Source organism: Fukomys damarensis, unplaced genomic scaffold (assembly GCF_012274545.1).
Source record: "Fukomys damarensis isolate Sample0158 unplaced genomic scaffold, DMR_v1.0_HiC HiC_scaffold_7, whole genome shotgun sequence".
Lineage (NCBI taxonomy): Eukaryota > Metazoa > Chordata > Mammalia > Rodentia > Bathyergidae > Fukomys > Fukomys damarensis.
In genome coordinates, this window is record NW_022900919.1 from 8,026,468 (window position 1) to 8,047,035 (window position 20,568).

Below are 20,568 nucleotides of genomic sequence, written 5' to 3' on the forward strand. Positions count from 1 at the left end.
CAGGTCTGGTGAACACAAGAGCTGAAAACAGGGCTCAGTGATATTATTTCCCCCATTGGATTGTCTTGGCCTGGATGACATTATGGTGAGAAAACCCAGATAGATATTTTCTCCTGTTGAATATGGGGCATCTTATTTCTTTTTCTCTTTCAAAAAGATGTTTCTGGAATATAAATCTATCCCCGGACAGTCCCTATCAGTTAGCTATAAATTTAGTGTCCATTCTTCATCTTGAAAATAACATTTTCTGCCTCAGGAAACTAATTTATGTTTAGAATCGGATTTGGCCAAGCATATAAGCAGGCCTAGAGCAGGAAGACACCTTGATCTTGGAGAAGAGAAGAGAATGTGATGTTTCATACTCAGTGTGTGCTATGAATTTTGTCTTAGTAAACATCTCCATGCTATTGTTATGAGTTCGCCTATTTCTAAGTCTGAGAAAGTTATGTGCAGGACTCTCTTTCTCCTCATTGAGCAGAGCACTTAGGACTTGTGTGCTCAGAACACCAAGAGCAAGCAGAGGTGTCCTCTGGAAGCCTCTGGATGAAGCATCCAGTTAGCCTGGCAGAGAGCGGGGAGTCAAGGGCAGGCAACTGCACCCGGAAAACTTTCCTTGACTTTGTCCCTGTAGGGAGTCAGTCATAATCCAGGTTGAATATGGAGCAAGCAAAGGAGACCAAGGCGAGGGTGAGGAGGCACAGTGACATCCCAAACATGCTAACTTGCTGGCCCTCGAGGGGCCGTGTGATGGCCCTTGCAGTTACATCTTGGCCCCTGGGATAGTGATGGCGAACCTATGGCAGGAGTGCTGCAGCAGGCTGTTTGTGTCATTGAAAGCTCTGAAAGGTTCGCCATCACTGCCCTAGGGCATGTCTCAGTCACTTTCCTCCTCACTGGGACAAAATACCCAACACCAACAGCTTAAAGGAAGAGAGGTTTATTTGGGCTCACATTTTAGAGTTTCAGTCTGTGTGTGGTAGGCTCAGTGTAGAGAATGGTGTGCTAGGCTGGGAATGGAGCACAGCACTTAACCTGGCAAGAGCGAGGCCTCGAGTTTGATTCCTGGTACATGAAAATGGCCATGCTCCCAGTGAGCCAGCTCTTCTAACCACACAGTGCCTGCTAGCAACAAGTCTGCTATAAGACCTGCCACTGGCCTCCCAAAAGCCCGCGTATGAGTGCAGGAGCTCTTGGGAACATCTAGGTATGAACCTTAACAGTGCACAGAGGCCCCTGAGAACAGTGAAAATGGCATTTTCCCAGCCCCCAACTGTTTATCCTTCTGTCTTTGGCTTTCCTGAAGTTGAGAAAAGCATTTCAAGACTCAGCACACCTTCACACTGGCGACTGCAACTGCTGCTGATTGCAAAATGATTCCGTGCTTCATGACTCAGAGTTTTTGCTTGATAAATGCCTTGTAATTTTTTAAAAATCTGGACTTGTTCAAAATAGTTGGAGAGATAGATAATATTTGTTCAGCGTTTACTGTGTGAAGAAGAGTGCATTGTTCACATTACAGTGGACTGCTGACTTGTGAGCTCTATGCTTTCACGAGGGCTGGTTGTAAATCAAGACTATGTTTTCCTTAATGAATAATTGGAAATATCCATAATGTATTCTGAACTTCCCAAAGCACCACTTAACTAACCTTTGCATACTAAAGAAGGGTTGTATAATGTGCATAATCTATCAGAAACACCAGTAATTTTTCTACTGTATTCTGATCGTAACCCAAGTTGTTCGTATGTTAGACCAGTCATAACTGGAGGGTCTACTGTATTAATCCTCCACTGCATGAGGTGAATCACAGGCCCATTGTACAGACAGCGAGCTTGGAGAGATTACATAGTTCCACAGTCACCCAGGCAGCAAGTGGCAGAAGGGACTTTGGTGGCTGCAAGTCATTTGGCTGCCTTAGTCATTCTTACCAGGCAAACCAGAGTCTTCCCTGGCTGTCAGCCGGAGGGGCAGCTTATTACCCAAAGGCAGCAATGCTGAGTACAAGCGTCCTAGGGGCCATCAGGTTCTCTGCTGGCTATGTGAAGATGCCCTGTGGAGTCATCTGTGGTGGAGAGGTCCAGGTGATGAAAGAGGAAAGTCTGTCATCCTCCAAGTCAAGGATAAAAGTGAGGGTCTCATTGCTGTGACAGGGCTGGAGATATCAGAGGAATACCCGATATTTTGGTCTGAATCCGTTTGGTAAATGTTTCACGCAAGTCCAGACATAAAATCTAAAAAGGACCCCAGGGAAATTGGTGCCTTTTCCTGTAAGCACTTGCATCTTCATGGCAACATCTTGCTTTACGTTAGGAAATTTGACCGCCACCTTCCTGTGTGATATACAGATCAGTCACTTCATCTCATTCTTTCTTTATTGCTGCAGAGTTCTGCATGCCGTCGTGAAGGCTACCTCTGCTGTAGCCACACCCTGCTCGGCACAGTACAAGGCTCAGTAGCAGCCTCCATTCAGTGTTTTTGAATGCAAGAGCCATATTGAGACATTCAGTGTTTTTGAATGCAAGAGCCATATTGAGAGGATTGGAATTAATCTTTATTTCCTAATAAGTGAAATTTTGGAATATGAGTCTTATATCAAAATGAGGTGCAGAGGATCAGTGGGACAGTAGAATGGATGGGGTGTTTTTCTCTGCAGGGCAGTTGTCACTACGGGGCAGTGGTGAACTTGTCATGAGACTGTGTCCTAATGAGCCTCCACTTCCTTGTGATGTCATTGTTTCAATGGTGATAATTCAGGTGCATCTCAGAGTAAATCCATGATTTAGGTTGCTGGTATTGGAGCTGGGTAACTATTTAAGGCACATAGTATTGGTGTCCTTGAGCTATGATTTCAGCCACCAGATGAGTAATGGGAACTGAGAGCATTCTGTGGTTTCCAGTCCTGGGAAAGAGGGGAGGGTAGGTAGATTCACAGTGCTGTTAAGAAGTGGCCAGAACGATGTGTGAGCTTTCATACTCTTACAGGGCATAGTCTTGAAGATTGGGTCTGTTTTATAGAGCATCTCCCTTGTCTCTGGGTTTTGCTTGTTTATGGTAGTCCAACGATGAGTGGATTTATGGAAAAATGCAGCTCATCCATGCTAGTGGGCACCAGGATGGAAGACTCTTGGGGTGTGCACCATGAAGCAGGAAATGCCTCTGACTGTAGTCTTGAAGCTGAAAGAATAGATGTTGATGCCTGTTTTCTAAGCGATTCTAGGGATTTGTCAGTATTCTTTAGAGTAAAATTGACAAATGGATTTTATTCTGTGATCTTGCGTTAACTTGCTGCAAATGCATTGTTGAGATAACTAATTTTAATAAAACAATGAGAATTTGTGGTAGATGTCAGTGTACACTCTGCTGCATGAAGTCTGTTTCTGTGTGGATTTAATCCACACACCCTGATAAAAAATGCCAATATACAAAAAGGTGCTACATTAGATGCAGCCCCAGGAAAGCAGGCCAGGGGCCTTGTCAAACAGAATCAAGTGGTTTCTTTTAAAAGTCTGTATATATATGTATTTAACTCAGGATTTTATATAATGCCTCCCTTGTAATGGAAGTGTATCTTGATAAACCCATTCCAAATTGAAGCTATTTTTTATTAATTTTATTGGTACCTTTTACATATACAATATAATGCCATTCATCATTGACGATTTGTAGCTTTACAAAATATATCTTGATTCTTATTGTCCCCCTTCCCCTGCCCTCCCTCCAACCCTTCCTCCTCTCCTTATTTACCAAGACTTTGTTTTCCGGTTTCTTATTTTGTCATGTTAATTTCATTCCCCTTTTCCCTTCCCCTCCCCCTTTGCCCCTTTTCTTCCTATTTAAATCAAAACTGCATTAAATACACCTAACCTTCCAGACAGCCTGGCTCGATGTCACAGTCCACTGTGGAACTTGGGTTGTTGGTGCTTGTATCTGTAGGGCCTCCTGGGAGCTGTGACTTGCTGCCATTGCTAAGCATCAGGAGAGAGCACTGGACTCCTGTATCACTAGCCCAGAAAAAAGCAAAATTCTAAGTTTAGTTTCTGCTGAATGTGTATTGTAAAGTCCCCAAATCCTAAAGTTTAACTTGGGAGCCATCTGCATTTGGAAATCATCTTCATACTGGGATATGTATGTGTGTGGATCCCTTAGCTGTTTTTTCTTTCATTTTCAAATTCTTTACAAGCACAGCGCCCAATATAAGTTGAATATTTAACTCAAAATGCTTTCTCCACAAAGTGCCTGTACCTAATTGACGAAATGCAGGTCTCACTCTTTGCATTGCCTAGCTGCTGTGTTAAAAGTAACATTGTTGGTGAAGCATGACAGACCCTTCCTCGTCCATTCCATGTGTGAGTTGAGATCTGGCAAACAAAAGCACATTCTGCAAACCATTATTGGTTATCACCTTCTGCGGAATGTTTGGGTAATCCCTGAAGGCCGAAGGGTAATTTTCCCAGGATCTTTTGCTCTGGCTTGGCTGTCCAGAGAGGAATTTTTCCAAGGGAATGTCCTTGATTATATTCTGGGATTCCTGTGTTTTATATTTTTAACTTTTTTGAGGTCATGGACCCCTTTAGAAGTTTACTGAAAGCTATAAACCTTTTTTTTGCAAGTAACACAAACATACTTTCAGAATTTTACATAGTTTTAAGGGTTAAAGACATCTGTGTGAGAGGCTTGCTAGTTTATGTTTTAATAGGAAACTCCCTGGACTTAGCACAGTAGTGGGCAGATCTCTGCTTGTTCCTGGAATGCATTGTGCACAGACCTGACTGTACATCTGTCTCCCTATGCTGTCTGTCCATCCTTGGAAGCAGAGATCTCTGCCTCTTGGGCGGCTCAAGGGAGAATGTATAGCTACCCTGCGTACAGCGGCCCTCCTGGTACCTTGTGCATGAGGACCCTAACAGCATTCTCCATAAGGTGGTATTGGTGTGTGTGTGCATGTGTGTGTGTGTGTGTGTGTGCGTGTGTGTGCGTGATATGTGCTCATTCATCGGGGCCAGGCATTCCTTACCCCAGAGCCAGTGGGTGAGGCTCAGAGCACCACAGAAATGCAACCTGGTCCTTCCCGTGGTACAACCACCCCTCAGTACCAGCACATCTTTTGCAGCTTTTCTAGATGGGCCAAACTGCTATCTTTATCCTCACTTGTATTCTCATTAACAGCTCCCCAAAGCCTTTAATCCTGAGAATCTTGCTGGGTACTTTCAGAACTCTTAAGCTTTGTTAACATGCTGGATGTGAACTGATTCATGTATTTTCTTGGGTTTTATTTTGCACTCCTCTACCCCTGAAGTTGAGTATCTTTTAAATATTTTCTGGACATACAAGTTGAAAATATCTCCATTGCTCTTTCTTTTGTCTTTAACTTTGTTGATGGTGCCTTTTGTCGTGGAGAAGTTTTCAGGGTGGATTTGGCTAGATAGCTCACTCTCCCACTGTGATTTCTGCTTTTTAGATCTCGTTTCAAAATTTCTTTACTAACCAAAGGTCATAAAGACATCCCTTCACGTTTTCTTCTGACAGATTTAAAGTTTTGTTCTCACACTTTGTGTTTCATCTGTTTAGAGTTTATTTTTATATAAGGTATGAAGTGGGAAGTTTAATTCACTGGTTTCTCTGTGGATCTACTGATCCAGGACCTTGTACTAGTCTTTCACTTTCTGTTTATCTGATATCTTAAGAAAAGTCAAACAATCTGAAGTTTATGTAGACTCTTAATTTTTAATTGTTAATGACTGATGCATGTTTCTATTTAAATATTAAATGGACCAAAGAAAAACATTTCTACACTTAAATCCTTCTTTGGCAACGAGATTGCAGCCTCTGATGTAATAGTTCTGGGCAAAGCGTCTGCTCCAAAGGCCTCAGACTGCATCCTGACTCCTCCTTTCATTTGCACTCTGACCTTGATGAGCTGGTGACTTCTCGGCATCATAGTTTCTCTTCGGTACCACGGGGATAATAATGACGTGTACTTTGCCTGGTGCCAAGATGAGACAGTGCCTGGAAATCTTTATCCCAGGCCTGGTACAGGCTTAGTGTTTGACAAATGTTAGAGTCCGTCAACATTGTCCTCGTCCGTGTTTATCCTTTCCTGTCCAAGTCCACATCTGTTGGCAGAGGTTGGTGCTTTATGAAGTGGGCAATGCTAATGTGTTCATTCATTAACAGCGCCTGTTGAGGATGTGTTTAACGCACACTGTGCTGGGTGGTTTCACTGATAGGGACGGTGGCTTAGATGTGCTTGGCATCTGCAAAGATAGATTTATTCAGAAGCCTGAACTGCAGTGAAGATGGTTTTCTGGCTGCAGTGATTCTACCACTGGCCCTGGTCACCTAGGAGAGGGGCAGGAGCCTGTCCTGGCAGGATCAGGGGAGAGCTCTGGAAGAGGGGCCTCTTGCGGTCATAGTTTTAAGGCCACATGGGGAGGGAAGAGAAGGCAAGTGACTCTGGAGTATATTTCTCAGCAGTTCAGCTTAAAGTGAAGACAAAGGTCTGGACTTGGGGCCACAAGGGAAGGATGAAATTCCAGTCTGTGAGAAGCAGGAAATAGCTGGACCCGATGATTACTGAGATGGAGTAAAAGAAGGAGAGGGAGCAAAGTTTAAGCAGTGTATACATTCTTTGTGTACCTGCGTGCCTGCGTATCGAACCCAAGTCTTTCACACTTAGTTAACCCGAGTCCCCCCTTTTTAAAAATTTTGGCTCACTTCATCCCCTAGACAGGAGTCAAACTCATGATCCGTGTGCCTCAGCCTCCCAGCATGCTAGGATTATAGGAATGCCTCACCATACCCAGGTGGGGCTGTGGCCTTTCAACATTTAAGGGGAGGAAAGCTTGAGAAGGCTTAGTTTGGGATGACAAGTCCCCATGGGATGGGCTGAGTGAAAGACAGCCAGTCTCGCAAGAGAAATGCCACTGCAGAGTTCAGACAAGAGCCCAGCCCTGGGGCCATCACATGAGGACCACCGCACACACAGAGATGACAGAATTCTGATATTGCTTAAAAGGTGAAGAACATTTGTTGATTCTTTTGCCGGTTTAAAAGGAAACACTGACGTGCATGCTATTTCTGTCGTCTGGGGTAATCCTAAAACCCAAAGTAGCCTATTGGTAATGAGCTGTATCTGTAAACCCAGAGCAGGGAAATGACTTCACCCCAAAGGCAGGATGAGGAACTCCATTCCGTCCACTCTGCCTGCTGGCAACAGTTCCCAGAGGCTAGGTGGCATCTTCCTTAACTGCCGCCCATCCTGCCACAGATCAGCTATTTCCTCTTGTTCTTTTTGGTGCCCACCTGACTCCACAGTGCACTGCTCACCGACGTTCTTTGCATGAGGCTAATGCTTTCTTTTGAATGGATTGTCAGCATTTTTGCTTCCTGTCAGCGTGGGCTGAGTTGGTGTGAGGGCCTGCCTTGGGCCCTCAGAAGGGAAGGTTTGTCATGGCGGATTGACTGTAGCTCGTGAGTGTTGAGTCACTGCCCACATGGCAGCTGTGGGCCAGCATGTTTAATTAAGGAGCTACTGTGCCTTGTTAGGAGCTGGTACCCAGACCTGCCGTGGGGGCTCGCCTGCCCTTCTCTGCATAGCCTAAGAGCAGGGCTCCGAGAGGTGCCTGGGCCCACTCACAGATGAGAAGTGTGGACGCTAGTCTCAAGGCTTCACTTGAATTCCACATTTCATCCCCAAGAGAATGGCTGTGCTGGGCTCAGCATAGAGCAAGAAATGTGATTTCTTAATTATTCTGAGCAAGCTTTTCTTTTTCTTTGCTAACTTGGCAAACATTTCTATGCATGGCCTTGTCGTTTATTCATCCTTTAGAAATACAGTGATTATTGTAAAAGGGATTTCTGAAGCTGTATTTCAAGGCTGTCTCCGGTAAGCTTCAAGGACGTAGCATTGTGAAGGCCGTGGAAGACAGTGAAGGTGGATTATAAAAACAGTTTTTACAGTCTGGGATGTATAAGCAGTACAGGTGAGGCCAGGTGACACAGCTGAAGGCAGACCACGGCCAGAGTATGCTAATGCATCTTCATCACCCTGTGATGTGACACTTGAATATACACTTAAGGCATACTCTTCCTATCTAAATTATCCGTTTAGACCTTTCCAAGTAGTTAAACCAGCGTTGTTGTCTCCTTCCATTTCACCTGGATGCGTGCATCTGTTTACTTTTAAATTTTTAATTGAAGTACAACTTATACAAGGACAAGTATATCTAAGAGTACCACTCAGTGAATGTTTGCAAACTGAGAACTCATGTCAAAAGACAATTCCGATGCTCCAGAAGACCCTTCCATGTCTCTTCTGGTGTCCATGTCCCGTTTGATCACATAATGAATTATTATAGGCAACCCTCCTGTAATCATCTCCTGGATCAGGTAGCAGCATCTGTCTGCTGTGTACTCTGCCTCCCCGAGCCCTCTGTCAGTACAGCCCCTGTGCTCACCAATAACCACTCCGTGGACTTCTGGAGTGATCTCTCCCTTGTGTTTCCAGCCCTGTGCATCGGTGACTTTTGAATGGGTCGAGGTGAGAACGGCTAGTGTGTCTCCCAGCACGCTGCATGGAGCCCTGTGCATCTGGAATGGCCCTTGACGCTCTGCTCTCATTGACATTCACTAAGCACAGCCAGCAGTAGAGCTCCCACACGGTGGGCTTATTGTGTGCCCGGGGAGACTCACGGGTTCCCAAGCAGACCCAGAAGATTGCTTCCGGAGTGCTGTGCCCTCAGTCACCTCTCCTGAGGGCCACGCTGCCTTTCCCTGACTGCCTTTGGAATCCTCTGGGATTTAAAGGCTTTCAGCCTCCAATCCTTCAGACCTAGCAATATGTTACTTTTACAAGAGCCTTTTGAAATTGCCTCTTCCTCCTTCCAAGGCTACGTTTATGAGTCTTTTTAGAGCTTTTCTTAGGGGCTGGGAAATTCCAAGGGGTCTCCTGCAAATGGAAACGCATGACGGTGTGAATGACTTGGGCCTACATTTGGCACCGCACTGTGTCCCCGCTTCCTTTCCAGGGCTCCCTGGCTGTAACACAGGTGCCAAATGACTGAGGAATGTCCCTTCTGTGCCTCCAAGTGCAGCTAACAGTTGAGGTGTTATGTGATCTTACATTAAGCCTTCAACGCTTCCACTCAACCATATCGTTCATTCTTCTCTACCAAGTTGTAGCTAGTGCAATGTGAGGCTCGCGCAACTTTCTAGATCAGTTTCTTGTTACTCAGCCATGTTCTCAGTGTCAAGCCTGGTCTCAGTGGGACAGGTGACAGTGGCGGTGTGTAACAAATGAGGGATGGCAAGTTCTGATGGCCGCTTCTCTTGTCCATCACCTTTGTGAGCATGGGGTGGGGCACAGGGCCCTTCCATGTGTACCCAGGTTACACTTGGGGTATATTAATCTGGGACGGATGCCTAACAAAATACCAGACTAGATGGCTTAAGCAAATGGATGTTTATTTCTCACAGTTCTGGAGGCTGGGAAGTCCAAGATCCAGGTGCAGGCAGGTTTGGTTTATGGTGAGGGCTCTTTCCTGTTTTGTCAGTGGCCACCTTCTCCCCATGACTGCATGTGGCCTCTCCTGCTTGCTTGGAGATTTAGGAGAGAGCATGCACTCTCCGGTGTCTCCTCCTTCTCTTATAAGGGCACTAGTCTAACTAGAGTCCCACCGTTATGACCACATCTAACCTTGCTTAAGTCCCTAAAGTCACTCTGTTGAAATACAGCACATGGGTTGTTAGAGTCCAGCCCTTCCGCCCATCACTGGACATGATTGAATGCACAGCAGTCCCACCCACTTTGTCTTCTTTCTGGCTCTGGCTGTCATTACATTTAGCATGGCCCTGCCTGCAACTTCTCTAAGGTTAATTCACACAGAAATATTCAGAGAGATCACTATTCAAGGCAATGCTTTATACAGATCACAGGCCTTGGGAAGACAAGATCAGGAATGTGCCCCTCCTTCTAGTTAGTATTTGAATCTGCCCAGAGAGCCTGTAAGTCCCCTGTGGGGAAATTCTGGCCCTGAGGCACACTTAGATGTCTCATTCCCCACATGGTGGAGATATTTCTAAGGCCAAATGCATCACACATCTTTCCATCCTTAGCAACTTCAAAATCTAAACTTTTCATAGGCAGGAGTGCATCCTAACCCACCTATAAATGGGGACCATTTATAGTGAGAGGAGGTACAGAAGTCTTAAGACTGTTGAAGTAGGGCTGGCAAATTTTATTTTAAAACTGTAGACTGAAATAAATGCTGAACCATGCACTTGACTAGAGACTGTGAATGTATTCAAAATTTACTAGGGTCTGCTGCTATAGGAGCGTGGGCATCAGCATCATACCACGAGCTGATAGGACCGTCATCCTGAGCTGTCTGTCCAGGACCATGCCATAAAGGCCCTCCTTTATACACACAGAAACCTACACTTGTGCACGCAGGGGAGGATGCCAGGTGCCAAGGTGTAGACTGATAGGCTTGGTAGGCAGTGTTAGGGTTTAGATCTAAAATAGCCCCAAAAGTCTCATATGTTCAGAAATAGGGCTTCAAGAGGGTGATTGGATTATGAGAGCTCTATACTCATCAGTGGATTTATCATAGCTGAATGTACTGTTAGCAGATGGGTCACCTGGTGCATTCTTATCCCCAGATCCTTCTCTCTCTCTGCCTCCTGGCCCCTAGGGGTTGAGCACCTTTGCTTTGCCAGACCCTTTCTCTGAGATGTTTGTGCCTTAGAACCAGCTGACCATGAACTGAACCCTCAGAAACTATGATAAAACGAACTCATCCTTTAGTTGCACATGTTAAGTATTTCGCCGCAGCAACAGAAAGATGTCTAATATAGGTTTCTGCCTTTTGTGAAAGGCATATGCTAGAAGGTGGGTGCCTGTGCCTTTCCAGTGCTTTCACATGAAAGGGCTCAGAAGTCTTCTGAAGTGAGACTCACAGGGTCATAGTACCTGTTGCATCAGTGGTGCTGCCTGCAAACAGTCCCCAGCTGAGGAGCTACCTGTGATCCCAGACTCCCAGGAATGTTCACAAGTGAGCAAAAGTGAGCATGAATGCTCTGAGAGGCACCTGTGCCATGACAGGTGACCAAGGGAAGAACAGGTAGGTGAACAGTGTGGGAGTCGGTGTGGAGCTTCTTCTCCATTGGTCCACTCTCCAGAGGTCACATCTACACTGAGGTCACTGGGGCAGCTGTTTTAGATTCTTCAGACCCTCAGGCTTGGCTGAGAACATCCCTTCTCACCTCTTCTCTTTCCTCCTTGCCTTTTTCGGGATGATATTCTTGAGGTGGTTTCCCCTGGGGCCTGCACTGCTGTTGTTCAGCTTAGAATCCTTGCCTGACTGGAGGCCCAATCCCTTTAGGCATCAGGAAACACTTGATTGAAGTGTTTGTCACAATAAGAGACTGTTAGGTTCCTCCAGTGACCCAAGGTGAACTTGTTCGGGCCATTTCTTCTGGGCATCAGGCAGCACTGGGGCTCCATGGGGTTCTTTAAGGAGAGGCGCGTTAGTCATTTGAAAAATGTGATGTTGGTTCCCCGAGGTCCCCTCCCACCTTATGTTTCCTCTGGACATAAGTGCCATCTTGTCTGGAGGGTAGGAAGTCTGCGTGACATCTCCACGTACTTACTTGGCTTAAGTTAGTTGTGCCCTGTTGAGTATCAGCAGTTATTTATTTCTCTTTCCTCACCCTCTCCTAGCCTATTTTGATTTCTGCAGAATGTAGCACACTGTTGAGATAAACTTTTTTTCCTTCCAGCTTATAAATCCTATGGGAGGTTTACTCTTCTATTTACATTTAGCTCACTTACCGCCTGAGCAATTATGACTTGTAGGAGCCACTGCTCCAGCACAGAGACACTCAGGTCCTGGTTGGGGACTTGCCACAGGATTCTGTCCTTGGGAACAGCATCTCCTTCCAAAGCCCAGGATCCTGGATGTGCCTGAGAAACCCAGGCTAAGGGTATCGGTGTCCTAAACTGGAACCTTACTAATACTACTGGTCAGAGGGTGAGGCCCAGGATTGTTGTCTGTCCTTACTCTGACTTTTTTTTTTTTTGGTACCAGGGATGGAACTCAGGACCTTGTGCTTGAGAGACAGGTGGCGGAACCACTGAGCTAAATCCCTGGCCCCTTCTTCTGACTTGTAACTAGGAACCCCACACACAGCAGCAGTTTAGGTGACACTGGAACACACAAAGCATGTGCCTGCGCTAACCCGACATGTTGCAGCTGCCGGGTGGCGTCTGGTTAGCAGAAAGCTACAGTGCAGAGGGGAAAACTGGGAAGTTTCCTTAGAGAATGTGCCAGCACATGCATTGCTCCGTATAGCAGTTGAATTAAAGTGATGTCCTTACCCAGATATTTCTCTTGTGGCAGGAAGTTGGGATTTTTCCCCCCGTTGACTTAATGTTTTTGATGTTACCTGGCTTGGCCTGCTCTAAGGTCAGAGAATTCTTTTTTTTCTTCTCTCTAAGAGTTCCATAGTTTCAGGGCTTATATTTAGGGGTTTAGTTCATTTTGACTTTGGTCTTGCTTTTGCTGAGAGGTGTAGGGTTCATCTTTTTTCTTTCGCACGTAGATATCCAGTTGTCCCACAACCCTTTGTTGAAAAGACCCTCTGTTGCCCCATGGAATGGTTTTACCACTTTGTGAAAATCTACTAATGGTAGATGCGAGGGTTTATTTCTGGACTCTCAGTTCTATCTCGTTGATTTGTATGCCTATCTTTATGACAGGATCACGCTGTTCTGATCACTCTAAGTTACATTAAGTTTCACAGTTGCGAATGTGAGTCTTTTTGTGATCAGACTTCGAAAAGCTGCCTTTGGGCCATTTACTACTTCCTTTAACCTTGAGTGAGTTGCTGAATTTTTCAGCTCCTTGGTGTTCTCTCAGTCACTGGGTGCTCCATGGGCATTGGGAATGGCATTTTCGGCAATGTTTGTGTTTAGGGAGGAGGCCTGCAACCCTCCTTGAAGCCATAGCTCCCACCCTCTGTGCCTAGCGTAGGGATAAGGACGTTGACTCACTCACCGTCTTCCCACTGTGACTGAGCCTAGAGGACCCAGGAGAGAAGAAGGAAAGTGGATTATCTGCCTCTGGCAGAGTGCTGAGGCTCCGGAGGTCAGTGGAGGTCACCCAGCTATGCCTCGAGACTTGGGGTGCTGACGTGGGACAGAAAGCCATGAACAGGCACGTCTGGGCGCAGAGCTTCCCATTTCCAGAGAGAGAGGAACCTGGTCAACCTGGCCACCGCTCCTGCCAGCCTTCTAGACCCTCTCTGCGGACACTTTCCTGCTCTGTTAGGAGCTGTGCCTGTCCTTCCGAACCCTCCGGGGCCTGTGACTTTCCATGGAGGTGGCAGCCTCATGAACCACTGACCTCAAAGAACACAGATGCAGAGCTGCAGTGGAGAATGAACTCAAGTGAAACAATTTAGACAGTGCAGAGTTAGGAAAGAGAAGTGCCACTAAAACTGAATTTCTCGTCGCAACTGGTAACAAAGACTTTGTTTTGTCTGCTATTAGGACATGGTTTTGTAATGCACAGTCCATCTGTACTCTGCACTTGTTTTCGCCTACTGGCTAAACTGTACTTGCAACTCCCAAATCAGTCCTTGGAGCATTTTGGCAGTCATTCATGGCCATGTGCAGAGTGGTGAAAAATTTGAGTCACCAGACAGACACATTCCCAGCTGAGGTTGAACAAGGCCACGCTCTGCCTTCGTGTTTCCACTCTCATACTATAAACAAGCGCCCTTTTCACAGTGGACTTGGTGCCACGTTTTTTGAATTTTTGTACTTTGGCTTGATGATTTCACTGTTGAAAATGGCCCCAGCCGTAGTGCCTAAGTGCCGTGTAGGTGTTCTCAGTGCAGGACTATTGCAGGACACTTCTCTATAAGTGCCTTATAGAGAAAAAATGAGGGAGGAAAGAAGGGAGGGGAAGTTTCCTGATTCAGGCCCAAGTTACAGGGCTGTTGGTTCAGAGTTCAACATTATGAATCAATATATTAAATAAGTTACCCTTAAACAGAAATACTTACACAGACTGGTTGACAAAAATGTAAATTGAGGCTCATGGGAACCTAACTCTGTGTTTTTCCTGGGAGCAGTGGCTCAATATTCAGTAATTTAGTAGTCACGGCAACGTTTTAGACCCCACTTAGCAACATATAAAGCTCTGAGTTCAGTTCTCAGCAGTGTACACCTGCAAATTTATGTATAATTTAAATTTTATACATTTTATACGTATATATAAAATCTGCCTACCAGGAGAAGCGACAATTGACTGTAGGAATTTTTCATTTGTCGTATACGAGACGCTTAAACGCTATTTCCAAATTCATGGTGCACCTACAGCCACTCCTCTAATGAGCCAGCCTCAAGAGTCACAAGATTGCCAAGTGGATAGATGTGAATTGTTCTCTTGTCATTGGAAGTGTGGTATCCTGTGATTACCGTGGTGGTGGTGGGGCCTTGAACAGTGGGCAGGAGAAACTTGACCATCTCACTTAAAGGTGGACAGATCCTGTGCAAGTCTGACAAATGGGCAACAAAGCCAACAGCTGCAAGCTGTTGCACACAGTGATTTATTGGATAAGCCCAAGTTTATACAGCTGGGTGGTGTTTACTCTTTAAAGAGGATCAAATGGTTGGCTGGGAGTTTATGAATTTAAAGTGTATACTGTTCAGTTTTTTACTGAAAAAAAATAATTAAGTGTTCTCACCTAATCTCTCCTCCAAAATTTTCTCCTACAGAGAACAAGAAGAGAGGGAGAAAAGAGAGGATTTTTGTTTGGTTGGTAAGGCTGGGCAGGCAAGTTGGTGGCTCTGGTGCAATGAGATACACTTCCTCCGGTGTCAGAGCAACCCAGCATGGCTCTCCGATCCTGCCCTCCACATTTTACATTTCAAAAAGTGTATTTTGCTTTCCTGGTTGGTGCCAGAGATGCAGTAGAGGGGGACCCACCACCGCTTAGGCCACAAGCACAGTTTGGTTATTTATTTGTTGACTATGAACATCCTGTGTCACCCGCTGCCTGAAGGACTGCACACTGAGAGTGACAATCCAGAGGGCTTTTTTCTTTGGCTTTGGTCTCTCACCTCCTTGACTGTTGTGTACCACCTTAGGTAAATGGAACATCAGTAATTTTCATAGCAATGTGCATATTAACTGTACTAAGTTTAAGCCTAATATAATTAATTTAATTTGACTTCATAATGAAAAGAGAAAATTAGAAATACCTCTAAGTTAGGGCCGGGGATTTAGCTCCGCAGTTCGGTGGCCTGCCGTGCAAGCGCAAGGACCCGAGTTCAATCCCCGGTACCAAAAAGCAAAAAAACCCCAGAAATACCTCTAAGTCCTTCCCCACATCATAGAGGTAACTACTGTTGATATTATATAAATGTTCTAATCTTCTGATCTCTAGGCTTAGAAAGATTTGGACCAACACCTGAAATCTTCACTTTGTTTCACCCGCCTCTCTACGTAAGCAGGCATTAAGATTTATGAAGGTCTTCTAAATCCTCGACAGTTACTCATTGTTGTTGGTTACCAAGCTTTGGTGAGGGAGACACCAGGTTTGCATAGAGGAATGTGGGTGTTGGAGGAGAGCCCTGAATTTTTATCATCATTTGGGTGCTGATTAACCATGTAGCTGGCCACCAGGCCTCATTTTCCCTATCTGTAACATAAGACTTGTAATATCTGTCTATTAAGAGAGCAAAAAGCAATCTTGCCTATGCTAAATCATAGCCAGCAAATGCCACTTGACTTTCTGCTTCCCCTTTGTCCCAAGGAGCTATGCCAAAATGTGTAATTAATGTTTTTAAACACTTAAATCACAGAAGCCTAAGCCATAGAAAGCACCATTGTGGGTCCTAAAAAACCCACATTGACAGAGGACTACAGTATATTGGAAAGGTCTATAACTCTGGGCCTCAGCACTAATTTTGTCAGAACTTGTGAGCTTTTCTAATCTTTGCAAAAAAAACTAGATTTTCTTTTTTTTTTTTTTTTTTAACAACCACTGGTATGAGATTTGGTGGCTATTTCCGATTTGATTTCTTTAGCTTTCCATCACTATAACAGATAACCAACTTAGAAAAAGAAAAGGTTTGTTTGGGTTCGTAATGTTAGAGCTTCCAGTCCCAGTCAGGTGGACACACTGTGTTTTTAGGCTTCTAGTAAGGGTATCAAATGGCATGGGTGGGGAGTGTGTAGCAGAGCAGACTGCTTACTGCACAGCCAGGGAGTGAAACAGGAAGAGGAAGCAACCATAGTCCCACAAGGCCCATTCAAGGCCAGAAGACTACCTTCATCCCACTAGACCCCACCTCTTTGTTTTTTCTGGTACGGAGGATAGAGCTCAGGACCTTGTGCTTGCAAGGCAGGCATAGCACCACTGAGCTAAATCCCTGGCCCCAGACCCCACCTCCTACAGGCTCCCCCCACCCCCCGTGGTGCTGCTCTGTTGGCCGAGTCTTTAACACATGGAGGTCTTGACTTCTCCCTCCTCTCCAGACTGCTGTTTATCAAAACATTCAGTACTTGTGGGCTTTGTTTTCCGCTGAAGCTCCGTGGCTTGATTACCTCCCCTGCAGCTCTTAATTTTTCAGCAACCTGGGATTTTCTCCAGACTTTCTTGCACATTCCAAGTGTTTCCACATCATTGTTTGTAAACTCACACAGTTCTTGTGCTCTGTTATCAGGGGCCGTTTTCACTTATGTAGTTTCCCTTGCTTGGTTTTATGAGTAGGCTGCTCACCATGGTAATCAGTTGTTAAAAAGAAGGAGCCATTTGTGCAAGAGTGATATTTGTAAATAAACATTGTTTTCTAGTTTGAAAAAATCATACTGCACCTTGGGCAAATTAAAATGCAATTATCAGAAGACCGCTATTTCCCTACCTAATCAGAGTGGAAAGTCAGGTCTTCCTGCTTTGGTGTAGGGAGCTGCCAGCCTGGGGAGCTGTTTGTGTGGCATTTAAAGTCTGCTGGTTCAGCAGCAGAGCCCAGGACAGGCATCCTCAGGACAGCCAGATCAGCACATCTGACCTTCTGATGTCTCCCTCCCCTCCTCTGCACAGGCTTCTCCAGAGTGTGCACAGCTGATTGTTTCTAATTGATTCATTGACCCGGAGGCAGTGGCCTGGGCTGGGCAGGCACTGTGGGTGTGTGTGCGTGTGTGTGCATACAGTCAGGACTGTGTAGCGGCGTTCCACCTACTCACTGGTGGGCTTTCAGCAGCAATCCACAAAGCATGTTTAAACCAAACCAGGGGAGTGACCTTGCAGGCACTGAGGAGGCATACTTCATCCTTTCTCACTCTCATTTTTATTTTCCTTCCAAAAATCTGCATCGATGGGTTATGGTATCTACGTGCAAATAAAATTGTCTTGAAGCCAAATAACAATTTGATTTTTTTTTTTTATTCTTTTGTTTGCTACTGATGCTTCCTCCTCCTTTTCTTCTTCCTGTTTTCCCTCTTCCTGTTTTTCCCTTCTGTCACCTCCTCTTCTTTTTTGTTTCTTTCTCTTGGCCACTCATGTTGCATGTTTACAAATAACAACAGACAGTGTTACAGTGCCTGGGCTCAGCATGGCATGTAATCTGTAAGCCGAGTTGCCTGCTCATAGCTCTAGAACCAGATCTTCTGCACTTGATGGAACATGTGCCTTGGCTGTGGATGAGCTCTGTATGGTTTTTTGTTTTGTTTTTGTTATACTGCAGATGCAGCCTCGGGCCTCACACATCTCACACATGCTAGGCAAGTGCTGTACCACAAGAGCTACACCCTGGCCCAGATTTTTATTTTTATGGAACCCACTCAGCTGGCATTCTCCCTCTGTTGCTCCCCTGAACAAAGTTAAGAATGGCCATCTGTAGCAAATGGCAGTTGCAGAAAAGCAGTACCAGGAGCTGGCTTCATGCTTGGGGGACTAGTTGGATTTTGATGTCAACAAAAAGGACATTGGTTTAGGTCTTTGGGAGCAGGGAGGAAAGGTGCTTTATAATGTTGTACTTCCTGCGTACTGTTCTCCCTGCCTCTTTATCAGTTCCTTTCCTTCTGAGACAGTTAGTGGCAGGGGCCTTCAGGTTGGGGCATGTGCAGCTTGGCAGGTGGACAGTGCCTGCATTGCGAAACATTTCTCCCCTTTCTTGGTGGCCATGGCCCATCTGTGGCACAGAGCTGGTGAGCAGAGCCCAGCTGGGTTTCGCCTTCATCTGCTTGTTAGCTGCTGCTGTGCTGCAGACTGCTGGTAGAGCTACATCTAGTGGGACCTCGTAGGCCTGTAGCCGTGCCCCACCTAGGGTGTGTGTATCTCAGAAGGGTTACTCAGTGGAGGCTCACAGAAGGGTAGACCCCATTAGCAAGGGAGGACAGAGGTGAGGTGTCCTGGGGTCCTGGGGCCATGGTGAGGGATGTCTGCCCGGAGCACAGCGACAGAGGAAGAATAAAGAGCTGCTGTGAGCAGTGGGGTGCCCTGGAGAGCCAGCCTCCAGAAGCGTGGCCAGTGGGGATTCTCCCCCGCCCCTGTGCCTGTCATCCCTCCGATGGCCCTGCTGTCCATACTCATTTCTCTGCTAGAAGCAATTTCTGCCCTGGAAAACTCCCACCCCTCTCCATCCCTGGCTGCCACCTCCTGCCAGTGCCTCCGCTCCTCTGGCTCACATCCCTGCCCTTTGCTGCATTTCTTCTTCCCACTGTGTGCATGGTCTTCCTGGTGCAGGCAGGCGCCGCAGGTGCAAGCACACATGGGCATGAGTAGGCTGGTTTGCGGGTCAGCAGCGGCTCGAAGACCCTCGCTCTCCCATCGTTCTCTTCCCTGGCTCCAGCTCGCTGTCTCTGTGGAGGGTGCTGCACAGCCCTCCCTGGCCTGTACTTCCCAGCCAGGATCCAAGCTCACACCCCAAGAGCATCTGAGAGCAGCGCCCACCCTTACAGGGCCAGCTCTGGGGTGGGCATGAGGTACCCAGGGTGCAATCTTTAAGGAAGCTTTCCTTCTCGGGGTGTGCAGATGTAGGGTCAACCCCCAAGAGAACGCCCCTTTAAACTTGGCACATGGGGCACTCACGTCCCCTGCTGTCAGCCCTGGGTGCTGAGGTGGCACTGGAATCTGGCAGACCCAGGTTAACTTGGGAAAGCTCCCTTTCCTTTCTGAACCTCAGTTTCCCTCATCCTGAGTAATGAGGATTAAATTAGGTGGTGTGTAAACCATTCAGCACATGGCCTGATGCATCCTGAGTGCTGGATGAATGTTTATGATTACTATTAGCATTAGGTGCATCCAAAAGTGATTGCACACTGATCTCACATGAGCTCTGGACTTGCAGGTCCAGCTCCATAAGCACCAATGTCCCCACTGGCCCTTCCTGAAATCATGCGTGATTCTGACCGAGAGCACTTGCCCGGGAGGTCAGGGCACCTCACGTTCTGAAGAGGATGTGTTTTGTGTCTCTGCTGCAGGAATTGCTTACTTAGGAGGTGTGTGCAGTGCTAGGAGGAAATGTGTGCTTGCCGAAGACAATGGTCTCAATCTGGCCTTTACCATCGCTCACGAGCTGGGCCACAAGTAAGTATCAGACCCCGTCGCTGTGCTTCTTTAAGTCCCTCTCTGAACACATGTTTTTCACTTCAGCTCTGAAAGTTCCCTCGCAGTGCTGTTCTGTGCTATAGGGCCAAGGCCAGTAAGCCATCTGTGCAGCCTGCAGAGAGCCCAGGAGAGTACCGCGCAGACCTGCTTTGCGTGTTGAAAAGTAACTTTGAGGTTCATGTTTATTCTTCAAGCCCACACAGTAAGGGGAAGAGATTTTTCTGGGTGTCTTATTTTGTTGTCCTTGTTTCCCTGCATCAGCATGACATTTGATACATTCTGAGTGCATCATTACAATTAGGGGATTTATCTTTAGACTGTGAGTTTTGTTTCCTTTTCAAACAGTTTCAATCCAGTCAAACTTAAGCATATAGCTTCAGTGTTTTAATTTTAAAGAATTAACAGCAGCTGTCTTTGCATATTCAAATTCTTCCTTTTTAGATGAAATGACTCCCACCCCAAGCTTAGAACCCAAAGTTTTAGGGAAAATTCCAAGCAGCCTCCTTTTTTTTTTTTTCCAAAGAAGGAAACAGAGGGTCTGAGCTTTGAGTGGCAGGCCCCAAGTGAGTCACCTGCAGGAAGTCTCAAGGGGCAGAAGGCCAGCCGACCCTCCAACTATGGCCCAAAAGTTTACTCTTTCTCCTGGAGTGTGTGTCTGTTTTATGTTTCTCTGAAGGAATACTGTGATAGGACTGTGTAATTTTTAAACTTACAATAATTAAATCAAGGCCAGAGCATGAAAAACAATGGGAAGATTTATATTGGATTGTATAAAGCATAATTAAGTTAAAATATCTAGTTTGCGGGGCGTTAAGATTTTCTAATGACCTACACAGAAAGATGACTAGAGCCATTACAAGAGTAAAGACAGTATACAAAAAGGGGCGTAAAAGCAATTGTTTTCCTCTAGAATTAACCGTATCTGTGGCTTTACTTTTTGTTTTGTTT

The 20,568-nt window shown here is 45.9% G+C and overlaps 1 protein-coding gene across 1 annotated transcript in view; it reads left to right on the plus strand.

Moving 5' to 3' along the window:
- Window positions 1-20,568, plus strand: part of Adamts17 (ADAM metallopeptidase with thrombospondin type 1 motif 17) — a 281,117-nt gene that overhangs the window by 94,028 nt on the left and 166,521 nt on the right. The window contains exon 8 of the mRNA XM_010611091.3: window positions 19,494-19,599. Within this exon, the coding sequence (XP_010609393.1) occupies window positions 19,494-19,599 (106 nt within the window). The remainder of the gene's footprint in view (window positions 1-19,493; window positions 19,600-20,568) is intronic.